The sequence below is a fragment of the Eleutherodactylus coqui genome, chromosome 12 (assembly GCF_035609145.1).
Source record: "Eleutherodactylus coqui strain aEleCoq1 chromosome 12, aEleCoq1.hap1, whole genome shotgun sequence".
Lineage (NCBI taxonomy): Eukaryota > Metazoa > Chordata > Amphibia > Anura > Eleutherodactylidae > Eleutherodactylus > Eleutherodactylus coqui.
Window position 1 is genome coordinate 90901642 of NC_089848.1, and position 13724 is coordinate 90915365.

Sequence of the window (13724 nt, forward strand, 5' to 3'; positions counted from 1 at the left end):
TGCATTTTTTAAAATTAGCTTCTTACTAAATGCAAAATTAAACCACTTTAAGATGCATCATTATAATCCGCTACCCCTTCGTTGCTGGAGTCTGTGCTGGCTGCCAGATCCAGCAGCACACGGCGCCCGGCTGCAGTAACCATCTGCTTCCCGCATCACTCCTTTCAGTATAGCTTGGTGATGAAGGAAATCTGTCATCTCCTATGAACCCCATAAAGTTATGGGCTCACGGGGGTTGGAGCGCTGAATCTGGGGGTGCCTTGCTTATACTTACTCTCCACACCTACTCCAGCAAACACTCATAATGAGAGAACAAGTCCTTCCATCAAGTCCGGGCAATTAGTAGCCCACGGGATGCATGTAGTAAAGGCTTTGCAGGCAGAAAGCTATCAGATTCCCTTTAAGCCAATCATAAGCACAAGATTTTCATCAGTCAGACCAGTCATCCATGGGACCACTGATACAAACGATCCCATCACCAACATGCCAGACTAAACTCGCTGAAGTGGGAGAGCAATGCAAAAATAAGTAATTGGCTAAATTCGACCAATCATGCCACAGACTAAGACCACATTTACATTGATAGATGATCGCTTGAAAATCGCTCAAACGTCAGTTTGAGTGACAGTTTTGAGCGATCATCTTTGTATAGTCTATAGTAGCTAATTAGCTAATAAAGAGCTATGCAGGTGGAGCGAGATACCGCTGCTATCACTTGGTGAACAATACAGCTGTTTTGCATAAGCAAACAGCTGCATTGTTCTCCACACTTACAGCTCGTGTCCCGCTGTGAACTACCAGCGGGACACGAGCTGTAAGATTCTTATCAACTCTGCCGACTGCGTTGATAAGAGTTCATCGATCAATTCTAGAAAACTAGAGCAAGGAATGAATCGCGCAAGAATGTCCGTGCATTTAGATGCAATGGTCATCGCTCAAAAGACTGCTTTGAGCGAATTTTGAGCGAGAATCGTTGTGTCTAAGTGGACCTTTACATTCTCAGCCAACCGCACCCAATATTTCACAAGGAGAAAACTTTGATGACCAGCTTGCAATCTGCTCCTAATTTCAGAGGGTTTAAAAATGAATGTAGCGGGCCAAAATTTATTGCAACATTATTAACCGAAAGTAACCATTAACATATATAAAAATCATTTCAGAATGCCGCGTCTACGACTGCTTTCACGCCTGCATTAGGCTGGGTTCACACGGGGCGGAATTGATGCAGAATTTCTATGCAAACATTCCGCACGGAAATTCCGCTGGCAATCTTATACCCGAGACTAACCAGCAAAGTGGGCAAAACTTGCAAAAATGTCGTCCACACGCTGCAGCCAAGCTGTGCTGAAGCGGCCGTGCCGCGAGGAATTCAAAGCATGTTAATTGTATCGTAGTTTCCACGGCGGCCTCTCTCCTCTCTATGGGGAGAGATGGTCGCAGCAGAATACAGGCATCCAAGCCGCTTCAAAACCTGTGCGGAGCGGCATGGGTTTTGTAGTGGTGTTTTTGCCGCGGAAAACTTGCAATACTTCCGTGCGGTCACTCGGCGAGATTTCCAAGGGATTTCTGCCTCGTGTGACTGCAGCCTTAGGAATCCGTAAACCCTGAACGGAGCCCGCAGCTGTGAAAGCGGCCTAACTTTTTGGTTTCCTGTGCTAAAACAATTTTAAAAACTATCGATGTGTATATAACGTATACAGACTTCGGGGCCAAAACCGCCCAAATCAGGCCATTTACACTATGAAAATATCTGCTAGACCATTCAGCGGCCATACCGCGCCACATTAGAGCCCGAGCGCGGCCTGATCGAGTTTCTTAAGTCAATTAAATGTCGGATTAATTGAGCTAGCAGCTGTGTTCCAGACACACACTCGCTTTTCTTCTAGCGACTTAAGATATAAATCTGATTTCTGCTTCCTTTTACATCACCGTCTGCTGAGACTCTCTAGAATTCTGATTATATTGCTAGCATAAGATGTGATTGACCGCAGCCATATATATACTGGAGGACGAGTGATTTACACGATGCCTGCGGAGTTTACAATAATCATTTCACAACTCTGGTTACAGACTGCGGCCTCGGGTCCAGGACGCCGTCGGAAACATCACTTGTGTGGTTATTCTTCCCGCTGAGGTCTTACGCTGCCAGGAAGGGTTGTCTGGGTTGTATTAGCTGCGGATTCCGTAGCATATATCTGCCCTTGGGCAGGAGGCCTGAGTCACACAGGGCATTACCAATGTGGAGCCGGCCTATCACAGCGATTTTGTACCGCCCGTGACGGCGCATTTCACACGCGTCGTCATCTAGATATGCCACCCATACATAATAGAATTGAGTATGGGCGACGTCGATTGCCCGTAAGAAGAATGGGTTCTCTCGTGTGCAATACGCTGCACAATAGAACATGCTGTGTTCTTTTTTTTGTGCACTCGCATATTCCGCAATACGTACGTGCAAATGTGAGCAAAACGACGTAAGGCGCTGTATTTGATCGCCTGCGAATGACCGCGTTAGCACGTGCAGTAAACTTGTTCTCGTATGAGCCCAACCTAATTCGATTTCTCTGCTCCAAAATCAGAACGAAGACACAGAATTATAACGGACAGCCTGAACTGAAGTGTGAATGCACCCTAACCCCGCTATACCCATCAATTTTCAGGAAGCAGACCCCTGGCACGCTGTAAAATTCTATTCAGCACAAAATACACAAGGCGCCCTCCTGCAATTTTGCGTCAGTGTAATTTTTTTATTGATAAAAAATGCTTAAAAATTGATATTAGTGGCTAAAAGTGTGACTGAGCAGGTTAGCTGAACAATACAAAAATGTGCAGGTTTCATATATACCTTAGTCCTATCTGTATATGCACATATCTTCAGAAAATCACCAGAACTGGAAAGACCAAAAATCGGGTTTTAAGCTAAAACTTAAAAAAAAAAAAAGTAACAACCTATAAATTACACACCTTAAAAAGTAAGTCTCACACCCTATATATGTCTTGAAGTCAGACAACCTGCTGTTTGTAATCGCCTTGACAGGCTGCTGACAGCTATGTCCGCCTTCATGTAACTTTGTGACAAAAATGAGTTTTCAAACGCATTAAAACATGAATTTGTACCTCAAAAGTTACAGGCAAGTATAGGTATACATAGAAAAACTATTTAAAAACACTATATGAGAAAAGTTCATTGATACCACAATCCTCTACATCAACATGAGCTTGTGCGCTCAAAAGCCCTGAAACCCAAGCCGTGCAATATTGGGCTGTCATTCACCAATGTGTTAAAAACATACAGCGGGCGCCGCAGTCAGCGACTAATCTTTTAAAGAGGGCACAGCACGCCATGTATAAAACACAACTTGATTTATACACACGACCACCTTCATGCCACTTTGTATAAAACACTAATTGGTATAAACTGCATGAACATTCATATTTGTAACTAAAATGGGAACTTGAGCGTCGCCCCTCCTACATAAACCGAATGACCTCTCCAAAATCTAATCAAATTGGGGATTATATAGGTATATACTTTCCATAACCCTATTACCCTGTATATTCCTAAATCTAATGTAATGTGGTAACTTAGGCCGCTTTCAAAAAGGAGGTAAAATGGCTGCTTTTTTGGTCCCTTATTATGGACGCAGTGTCCCAAACCCCTACATTTCATCAGAACCAAAGCTAAAGCACCGTAAGCCCGGTTCTGATGACCCATGGGAGGCATTTGGGTTGCGGAGTCAATAAACAGCCTAATTAGCTGCAGAGGGGCGATTCGTTGGGGCAAATAGTCATCATCTCATGACATTTCTGAAGGAAAAAAAATGACCCCCATGTATGCGCAATTAGTAGCAAAATGTTTCTCATACTTTTTTTTAGCTACTGAAGCGCCTTCCTGCAAGGACATAGGAGATATATGGTGGGCAAGCAAAGGGTTAAAAGTAGAGTTGCGCGAACGTACACTGTCGAGCTTGATGCTCGTTTGAGTATTAGCGTACTCGATGGTGCTCGTTACCTGAACGAGCATCACGCCATGTTCGGCCCAGCCCCAGTTTTTGGCTCCTCCCCGCCGTGATGTGCCTGTTTTGGCCCCTCCCCGCCGCAGCGTGCGTCAATGGCAAATTGTTGGGGAGAGAGGGGGGGGGGGAAGAGGGGGACACGAACAAAGAAAACAAAAAAAAAAGCTCGGGACCCGGCGTCCCACATACAAAAATGCTGGAATCTCCCATTGTAGCCAATGGGGTTCGTTACTCGAGTAGAGCTCTCGAATTTTATGAAAAGCTCGACTCGAATAACGCGGACCCGAGCATTTCGGTGCTCGCTCATCTCTAGTTAAAAGGCATTATTCTACTAAAAAACAACAAAAAACAAGAACAGCCAGTTACACCTAGTTTTTCCTGGGAGATTCAGTATGGTCGTTACTGCAACCAGTTACATGTCATACTCCTGGGATCATGGCACCAATCAGTGATGCCAGCAGCATGGCACTTGATCCCTGCGGTCATTGATTGGCTGAAGGGGGCACATTTTGGCCAGCTGTAAACAAAGACTGGCAGCTACAAAGAGTGCTTCTTTCTCTAAAGGGATGGCACAGCCACACATCATGCAGACGGCTCGCTCATTTCAATGAAAATGGGGTAATAATAAATTTCTCAGCTGGCGGTGCTGCAGGGAATTAAACACTAAGGTCTTATGCCCATGGGCATAACTGAATTGGGGAATCCGCACGTGCGATCCGCAGTTCAGTCAGTCCACAGACAATCATTGGGCATCCGCAGGTAATTACATACCTGTGGATGTCTTCTTTCATGATTTGCGGATCGCACGCGCGGTAACAGAAAAGACAAAAACGCAGCATGCTCCATTTTCTGCGGATTTCCGCACAGACGGCTTCCATTGAAGACAATGGAAGCTGTCAGATCCGCGGCACACCTGCCAGCTGACACTGCATCCGTGCCGTGGATCAGCGGGAAAGCAGAAGATTTATTTTTTTAAAAATGCACTGCGCATACGCATGGCACGCTGGCCGGCGCTTCCCCCACGCATTCACAGTGCAGAAGAGAGAAGACCCGGCCAGTTGGGAGAGGACCCACACCGCATCCGTACAGGTGAGAAAATGTCCATGGCTGCGGGCAGGGGTGGATTCCGCTGCGGGATTCCTCACTTGGCATCCGTGCGTGCCGTGGACACGAGGTCTTACTGCCACGTTTCCCAACAGATTGTGTCTAATTGCTGGACGTACCAGCGAGTCACTTTATGATCTGCTTATTGTTGGAGGACTCTCCTAACAAAAAAGGGCTCTCTAAGGATACGTTTGCACGGGCAAACACTTTCCAACTTGTGTTTTTCACGCCCATGTGAGGCGTTTCACTTCAGCGAAATAGCCATCCTCAGGCGCTTGTTTCACGCATTTCAAGGAATCGCAAGTGTTTCCCATTGATTTCAATGGGAAACATCACGTTGCATGTATTTGCATGCACATCACACGGCCTGCGAGTGCCAAGCGAGGTCTTTAAAGGTCCCATTAAAAACAATGGGTGAGGCGCTTTAACCCCTTAATGACGCGGCCCTTTTTCTTTTTCCATTTTCGTTTTTTCCTCCCCCCTTTAAAAAAATCGTAACTCGTTGATTTATCCATTCACATCGCTGTATGAGGGCTTGTTTTTTGCGGGACAAGTTGTAGTTTTCAATGGTGCTATTTAAAGTACCATATAATGTACTGGAAAACTTTAAAAAAATTCTAAGTGGCGTAAAATGAAAAAAAAAAAGACATTTCGCCATCTTTTAGTGCGTCTTGTTTCTACGACGCACAAACAGCACAAAAAAAATGACATGATAACTTTATTCTACGGGTCGGTACGATTACTACGATACCAAACTTGTATAGTTTTTTTCTTACTATACTCCTCTTTTTTTTTTTCAAAGACATTTATTTTTTTTCAATTTTTTTCTGCGATCATTTTGTGCACGCGATAACTTTTTTATTTTTCTGTCGACGTAGTTCAGCAAGGGTTCAATTTTTGCGGGATGTCCTGTAGTTTCTGATAGTACCAATTTGGAGTACATACGACTTTTTGATCGCTTTTTATTGCGCTTTTTCTGGGAGACAGGGTAACTAAAAAAGTGTATTTCTGGCGTTCTTTATTTTTTTTTTCGGACGACGTTCACCGTGCGGGAAAAATAATGCGCTACTTTGATAGATCGGACTTTTACGGACGCGGCGATACCAAATACATATTTTTAATTTATTATTTAGATTTTTTAATAATAGATATGGCAAAAGGGGGGTGATTTAAACTTTTGCAACTTTTTTTTTTTTCCAATAAAAAAACTTTATTGATTCTTTTTTTTACATTGCTTTGAAGTCTCCCTGGGGGACTTTAATATGCGATGCTTTGATTGCTCCTGCAGTATGACGTAATGCTATAGCATTACGTCATACTGCTTTTTGACAGGCAGCCTATGAAGCCACCCCACAGGGATGGCTTGATAGGCAGTCTGTTAAGGCAGCCCTGGGGCCTTTCATTAGGCCCCCAGCTGCCATGACACCTGCACGGCTCCCCCGATCTCACCGCGGGGGGGGGGCCGCGTGGGACCCCCGAACATCGTCAGAATTGACAGCGGCATTTAAATGGTTAATAGCCGCGATCGGCCGCTTGCAGCTATTGCCCGTGGGTGTCAGCTGTTCTAAACAGCTGACGCCCGCACTGTATGAAGAGAGGTTGCCACGCAACCTCTCTTCATACATACCCCGCGACTCAATGACGTACCGGTACGTCATTGGTCGTTAAGGGGTTAAAGATAGAACGTGCTGCGATTTTATTTCCTGATGTGAATAAGCCTATTCAATTAATTGTTTTTTTCATAGTCGTGTGCGCTTTGTACATGTCGCATCACGCGAGATTCTCGCCTGTGTGCATAAGCCCTAAAGCACAGCACCCTATTAACCCTTTCCAATCCACTGTCTGACCTCTGAAGACATTAGGATTTAAGGCTGTACAGCTCCGATGTTGGAAGACGCCCGTTGGGGTTCTCTTACTGTATATTGCCAGCCTCTCTACTGTCGGAACCAATCCAACGTGTCACCTCATGCAGTACTGGCTTTAGCCAGCAGATAGCGCTGGTGTATAACAGCAGAAAAAGAGTAAGCTCCCTAGGAAAACCAGGGTACAAATTGGATTGGAAAGGGTTAAAGAGTGCTATTGTACTGCATTGCATATAAAGGCATCCTTGTTTGGACATTACACTGTATGCAATCATAGAGATTGTCCAAAATCAACTCTAAATAATCCATTTATCTACCAGTATGTCCATAAACTCACCTTCTGGATCGTAGGTTTGGAACATTCGTCTTGCTTGGTCTGATGGCGACTCAGGGGCAACTAGAGTCAATTCCTGGAAGACAGACATAGATGACATTATTGCGGTGGCTTTTATCTGTACATTAGTAGCTATAGATCGTTCCTGTAAAGGAAACATGACATTTTTATTTGTACTCCCACCACAAATCCAATATATTCGGTGGAAACATCTGAAATGCTTACACATCATAAGTAGTATCGCAGGCTGTTGGTTAATGTATGGGAACATGGAGGAACTCTATAGAGCCGCAGAGTGACATAACCCCAGAAGAGAGAACCTCCATAAATAACGTGACAATTCCTAAGCAGGAGGTGAAGAGGACAGACAGAATACAAAGAACAGACGAGGAATGAGGTTAGGGGAAAAACTAACTCTTCAAAGGCTGGAGAGCTCTGCAGTTTCTCCAAAGATCTCGAACAAATGGCAGAATTGGACAACAAGAGGCTACAAAGTACTTATGTTAGATGGCAAGAGGTGCAGAAAATGTACTAATACGCAGATAAACGTAGTGGAATTACATTAGCCTGGACGAGAAGGTAAAGTAATGTTCAGAGAGCTTACAAATTAACAAGTACTAGTTATCAAACTACTAACGACGACCTGTCCGTCCGTGTGTGAGTGACTTACATGTTCCGCCCCTGATCACATGATGGGGAAGTCCTCAAAAGGTCCTTCATCCCTAATGAGGGAGTTACATGCTCCACTCCTGATCACATGACAGTGACATCATCACAGGTCCTGTTCACACACGGATGCTGTCCGGCTAGGTGTTCGTTAGTATGCCATAGCAACTGAGGCCACATGGGGTTTGTAGTCCGCCCCTTAATCTGCACAAGAATGCAGGATCTTTCATGACGTCACTGTCATGTGATCAGCGCGAAGCATGTAAGTCACTCACTCAGTAGGGAGTATCACAGTCATGTGATCAGAGGCGGAGCATGACAGTGACGTCATCACAGGTCCTTCCTCTCCGATGCTGTGAAGCTTCTGATCCCTGTTGAATGGACTGAACTATGTATGTAGCAGTGCTGTGTGTGTGACGTGCATGTAGCAGAGCTGTGTGGCACCACTAAAAACACTGGTACTATAATGTCCTAATAATTACTAGTATTGTAATATAAGCAATGTCATATCTAGGCTCAACTAGCAGCAAAAATGGCAGCCACTAAATTACCCAAGAGGTGTGATCATCACCGTCACAAGAGAATATATTTCTCCATGTATACTCAGTTCGACCCAGTGTGCATGGTTATTTCAATGAGGAGAAGGGAGTAAGACCACACTGGTAGCAGGTTGTCTCCAATGGGAACGTGGGATTGGGATCATAAGTTCATCTGGTTGAAATTAGCATGTTCTTTGTGTATTTTCAGCTTCAAGGTGGTTAAACGACAGCTGTTGGCCCAACAAGCCCCCCCATACACGTGCATGCTCAGCTGAGTGTCCGCTAGAATGGAAACCTTCTTTCCTCCGCCAACAAGGAAAAGTCAGGACACAAAATGGTCAACTTGTCCCACCAAAACCGATGCATTCAGCCAACATTCCCCTAATGTGTACGTCAACCTTTAGAGTCAAGGAGGAAGGGTAGTCAGTCATTCATCAGGACTTTAAGGGTCATGTGAATGAGAATATTCACAGCAAGGATGAATCTGTGCGGTGCGCAGTTTTGCAGCCTACTGACTGCCACTTTTGGGGCCATCTTGGGTTTACAATTATACCTACTAGTTCTGCTTTGAATATGCAGGACACAAATAACCTATTTAAAGAATTACAAAACCAAAGCATCAGATGTGAACTAATCGCCAGAATTAGCAAAACTGACAATGTTGATTAACATATATGCGTCAAACATTTCTTAAAACATTTAAAATAGCTTAGAAGAAGAGCAGAACACTTCAAGGTGCTTACCAATGAAGAACAATCTGAAATAGTGCAAAATGTATAAATAGTATAAAAAATAGCCACATAGTTACATTAAATGTTCAAAAATAGACACACACAGTTGTGAAGTGCTAAACGGTGCATTCACACCTATTCAGGGTTTCGAACAGAAACATTATGAGCGATCCAGGCGAAACGCGTGGGGTCCATGGCCCCTCAGAAGTGCCTTACAGATGCACCATTATAGCAAATAGGGGATATATGCCGGGAAGAGGTAATATAACTCCCAAATGAGGTTCTCTATCCATTTATTTATTGGTAAGCACCCTGTAGTGTTCGATATTATTGTATCTTGTCACCACCGGATGCTAGGGTTTTGACAGCCCTTACATGCAGGAACGCCCATCACACCCCTAACTCCCGATTTGCTGTATTGTTGTCCAGCTGGGAAGATACTTTTTCTGGGCTCGCTGCCCAAGCGCAGCGGTCCTTTGGTGGAGAGTGAAGACACCGGGTCGCTCACCTGCGCTGACTACAATGGCGTCCGTCTCACAGCTGATGGGCAAAGTGCAGCGCTGCGCGGTTTGTAATCAGTCATAGTCTTGTGGTCCGCTCCTCGCTTGCCAAAGTGCCACGTGCTGCAGCCGTCTGTCTCGCCGTCGATGGCTGAAATCCTCCGCTCCTCGCTTGCCAAAGTGCACTGTTCCTCCGCTGAGCACACTGCACCCCGGTGGTCAGTTGCCCTGCCACTATGTACGGGTGCCGGATAGTGGTTACCCAGGGGAGATGGAAGGGGGACGCCTGCTCCGGGGACAGTGATAGCAGCAGCGTCTGTAGTGATTTTTGCCTGCCCTGGATTGTTAGGGTTAGTTTTCCTATTAGGCTTAGATTATTACCTCTAAATGCTTCCATGTTACAGCTGTAACATATAAGCATTTATAGCTCATAATGGAAGCCTAACAGAAAAATGAACCCTAACCCTCCAGGCCAGGCAAAAATCACTACAGACGCTGGTAGGACCTTCACGAATTCAGCTAATTGGGAGCTAGGGGCGTTCCTCCATGCAAGCCCTCTCAAATTCCTAGCTTCCGGGTGGTGACAAGGCACAATAGTACCGTAGTGTTCTGCAGCGGCTCTTCTTGGAAGCCATTTCAAATGTTTTTAAAATGTTTGGAGCATACACGTTAATAAAGATCGTCAGTTTTGCTAGTTTTGGTGAGCAGTGCACATCTGACTCTTTGGCTTCTGTGTTTGGTATTATATGGTGTGCAGCCGGGTTCATTCTGAATATCAAGCGGTGCCATACTAAATTTTTGTATTCTCCATCTAAAGGAATTCCATCTGGGAGATAGGTTTCTTTGAAGTTCATACAAAACAATGGCCATATAGAGTAAAAGGCTTGTGCTGAGATATAAGATAACTTTGTGATCAGTGGAGGTCCAATCACTGGGATATCAAACGATCAAGAGAACAGAGTTCTTATAGCTCCCCGCGTGCATAGCCGGAGGTCGATCATGCGCACCAGTACTCCATTTCAAATTGGACTGCCAGAGATAGACAAGTTCAAGCACTCAACAATCAGTGTAAATGCTCCGTCGCCGCTCCATTCATCCAGGGGTCTTTGGGACCCTGGTTTGCAGAATCGGTAGGGATCATGATAGTCAGACCCCCATCAGAAAGTTATCCCCTATCTTGTGGCAAGGGGATAACTTCTAGCTTGTCACAACCCCTCGAAATAAATGTGGATTGAAAGAGAAATCGCCAATGATCTAATGTGTATGGTGGCAGCCTGTCATCTTGTCTGATGTCTGGTGATAGAAGATTCGGACATGTTGGGTTTCAACACGCTCAACTCTTTGCTACCCTTGGAAATCCAGTAGCTCATTTTCTTTTCCCTATCAAAACAAGCATGCACACAAAGTCCATCCGAACTCGCAAGTTTATGAGGAGGTTGGGGGGAAAAAAAACTGTCAACCTAAACATAAAATTTGTCCAACATTAGCCCAAACCTATAAGAAAATAAGGGACAGAAGTGACAGAAAGCACAAGGTAAGGTAGAGCTCATAGAAACATATCTATAGAAGAGCAAGTGGCTGATAAAAACATTGGGCACCACTTATCCTCAGGTTGGAAACAGACTAAAGTTTGCTATACACCTGAGAAAACGGTCACTCGAAATGACTGAGACTCGCTATTGTGGGCAGCCATCGGCTGCAAAATTACTATGAGCGATTGTTTGCAACGGAACTACTGATAATGGACAACAATCTGCAAGCAATCTGATTCAGTCTTGGAAAATTTCAGCCAATCAAAAGCTGTCGAATCCAGATGACCATGTCATTTGGGGCAAGTCATAGAGTAGTGTCATATAAAGAAATAAGACATACTGACCTCCTAAGTGTCCCCCACGCAGTGCAAACGTTCCGGTCACCACTGCTCCAAACCAGGAGGGAGATGGTAATGGTCGCACACTGTCAATTGTGCATGTGAGCACTACCAGCTCTTGTCGGGTTCTAATCGGCACTGGACTGGAACATTTAAGGAGTGGAGTATGACTTATTTATCACCTTCCATGTTATAGAATTAAGTTTTCCGACTCAAGGAATCTATTGTAGTTGGTGAGATGGTTCATATAAACAGTCCCACAAATGATTGAGGACTACAATATCTTAGGTGTATGGCCTAGTGTAAGCTGTGAAAGCCCCTCTGACACTCTGGCAAATGGCATCAAAGGGATGTTTTCGCGTTCCCATACAGATGAGTTCTGCATCTGTTGTCCACACTGAATTCTACATTACTGTGCAAACTAACAGTAGAAAAAAAATGCAACATAAACTATCCACATAGACATCAATAAAATTCTCTTAGTAAAAAAAACAAAAAAAAACGAAAACCTGCTTCTCTTTAGTGTTGTGCAGCGGACATATGTAGTCTTGTTTGACATCCATTCAGGCCACAAAAAGGTTAATAAAAAAAATCTCATGGCCAATGCATTATAAAATTCCAAATAATCCACATACTTCAGTTTCCTCTAGGTGATTCCATCTTGCCAAACATATAAATGATTCTCAAGGATTTCCACGCATCTCAAGTATCACGAGTTACTGTATACCCATAGCACAGCATAGAACAAGAACAAAACAAATAAGAATCTTTACTTGTATAGCGCCAACCGATCCCGCACGCTAGAATGCAACAAAGATGCTATAATCATCCTATAAGGGTGTCAGCACAGCGCCCCTAGTGGCAGCGCTTCTATGACGTTCAGAACACTCTTTATACTCTTACTCTACCTCATTGTAGACAATCCAATTGAACATGAGAGCAGTTGTGGTTATGAGCTGATCACTGCGAGTATTGCTCCCCCCCATCCCCCATGACCCCTCCGTCCAGCCAAATGAGCTTTAGGTCTCATCTCCTGATCATTTTTCCATGGCAGGAGAAATGTAGTATTCAATGCCAGCCATTTAAAGGAGTTGTCCAGGAAGGGAAAATACATACCTTTTACAGCAGTGTCGGAACCCCCACTTTCAGATATTGGGTCATGTGGTATGGCTCTTCCTTTGCCGGTCACATCACCAGAAGGGACTGGCTGTTCTACACATTTCAATAACTTAAGCCAACCTCTTCCTCTGCTACGGCCAATGCAGAGACTGAGAATGGAGCTAGCTTAGTTACTGAAATCAGCCAAACTGTCTGTTAGGTCATTGCACGTTGATGACTAAGAAAGGGCATTTCCATGTGACCTGGTATTGGTACCAGGACAGACACTGCTGGAGTGGATAAAGCATTTTATCTTCTGGGACAACCACTTTAAAAATACATCGACCTCCTAAGTTCACCAGACAAAGCCATAGCTTGTTGGTTTGCCTTCACGCATCCACTGGTCCCAAACACCTCCTTAATAGTCTGCTCAGAACGGCCCAGGTCGCGGGCAATTCGTCGATACGACCATCCAACTTCTTGTATCCAATAACGCGCCCCTCTCTAACTCTGTTAACTGGGTGAAATCTCTTCTCTGTGGTGTAGAGGCGTCTAGTGGTCAACAAGCTCTACACAGCCAGAAGAAGAGGTCACTACACACAAGGAGCCTCTGAGAGCCTTTTATGGGCCAAGGGGGGGGGGGGGGGGGGGAAACCACTTTTAGGGCCTCAGGTGGCAAGACCGGTCATCTAATCACACTACAGCTCTAATCATTTACATATCTGCCGGAGATGGAACTGCATGCCGAGTCTTGCAGCAAAAACGCCAACTTCTTCTAGGGGCTGGATTTACTTATTTATTTATTTTTTTTTACACAGAGTGTATTTGGCTGCAACAGAAGGCAGTTTGTTCCCCTGAAGGGCTGGAGAGGGGTACAAAAATGAGTAAACGCATCCAACAATGAAGCATGGTGGAGGCTCCTTGTAAGTTTGGGGCTGCAAATGGAGTTGGGGATTTGGTCAGGATTAGTGGTGGCCTCAATGCTGAGAAATACAGGCAGATAC

At 44.7% G+C, this 13724-nt stretch overlaps 1 protein-coding gene across 2 annotated transcripts in view; it reads right to left on the bottom strand.

Moving 5' to 3' along the window:
* Positions 1-13724, bottom strand: part of MINDY3 (MINDY lysine 48 deubiquitinase 3) — a 115687-nt gene that overhangs the window by 19970 nt on the left and 81993 nt on the right. For both annotated transcript variants that reach the window (XM_066584942.1, XM_066584943.1), the window contains exon 12: positions 7320-7392. In XM_066584942.1, coding sequence (XP_066441039.1) covers positions 7320-7392 — 73 coding nt within the window. The remainder of the gene's footprint in view (positions 1-7319; positions 7393-13724) is intronic.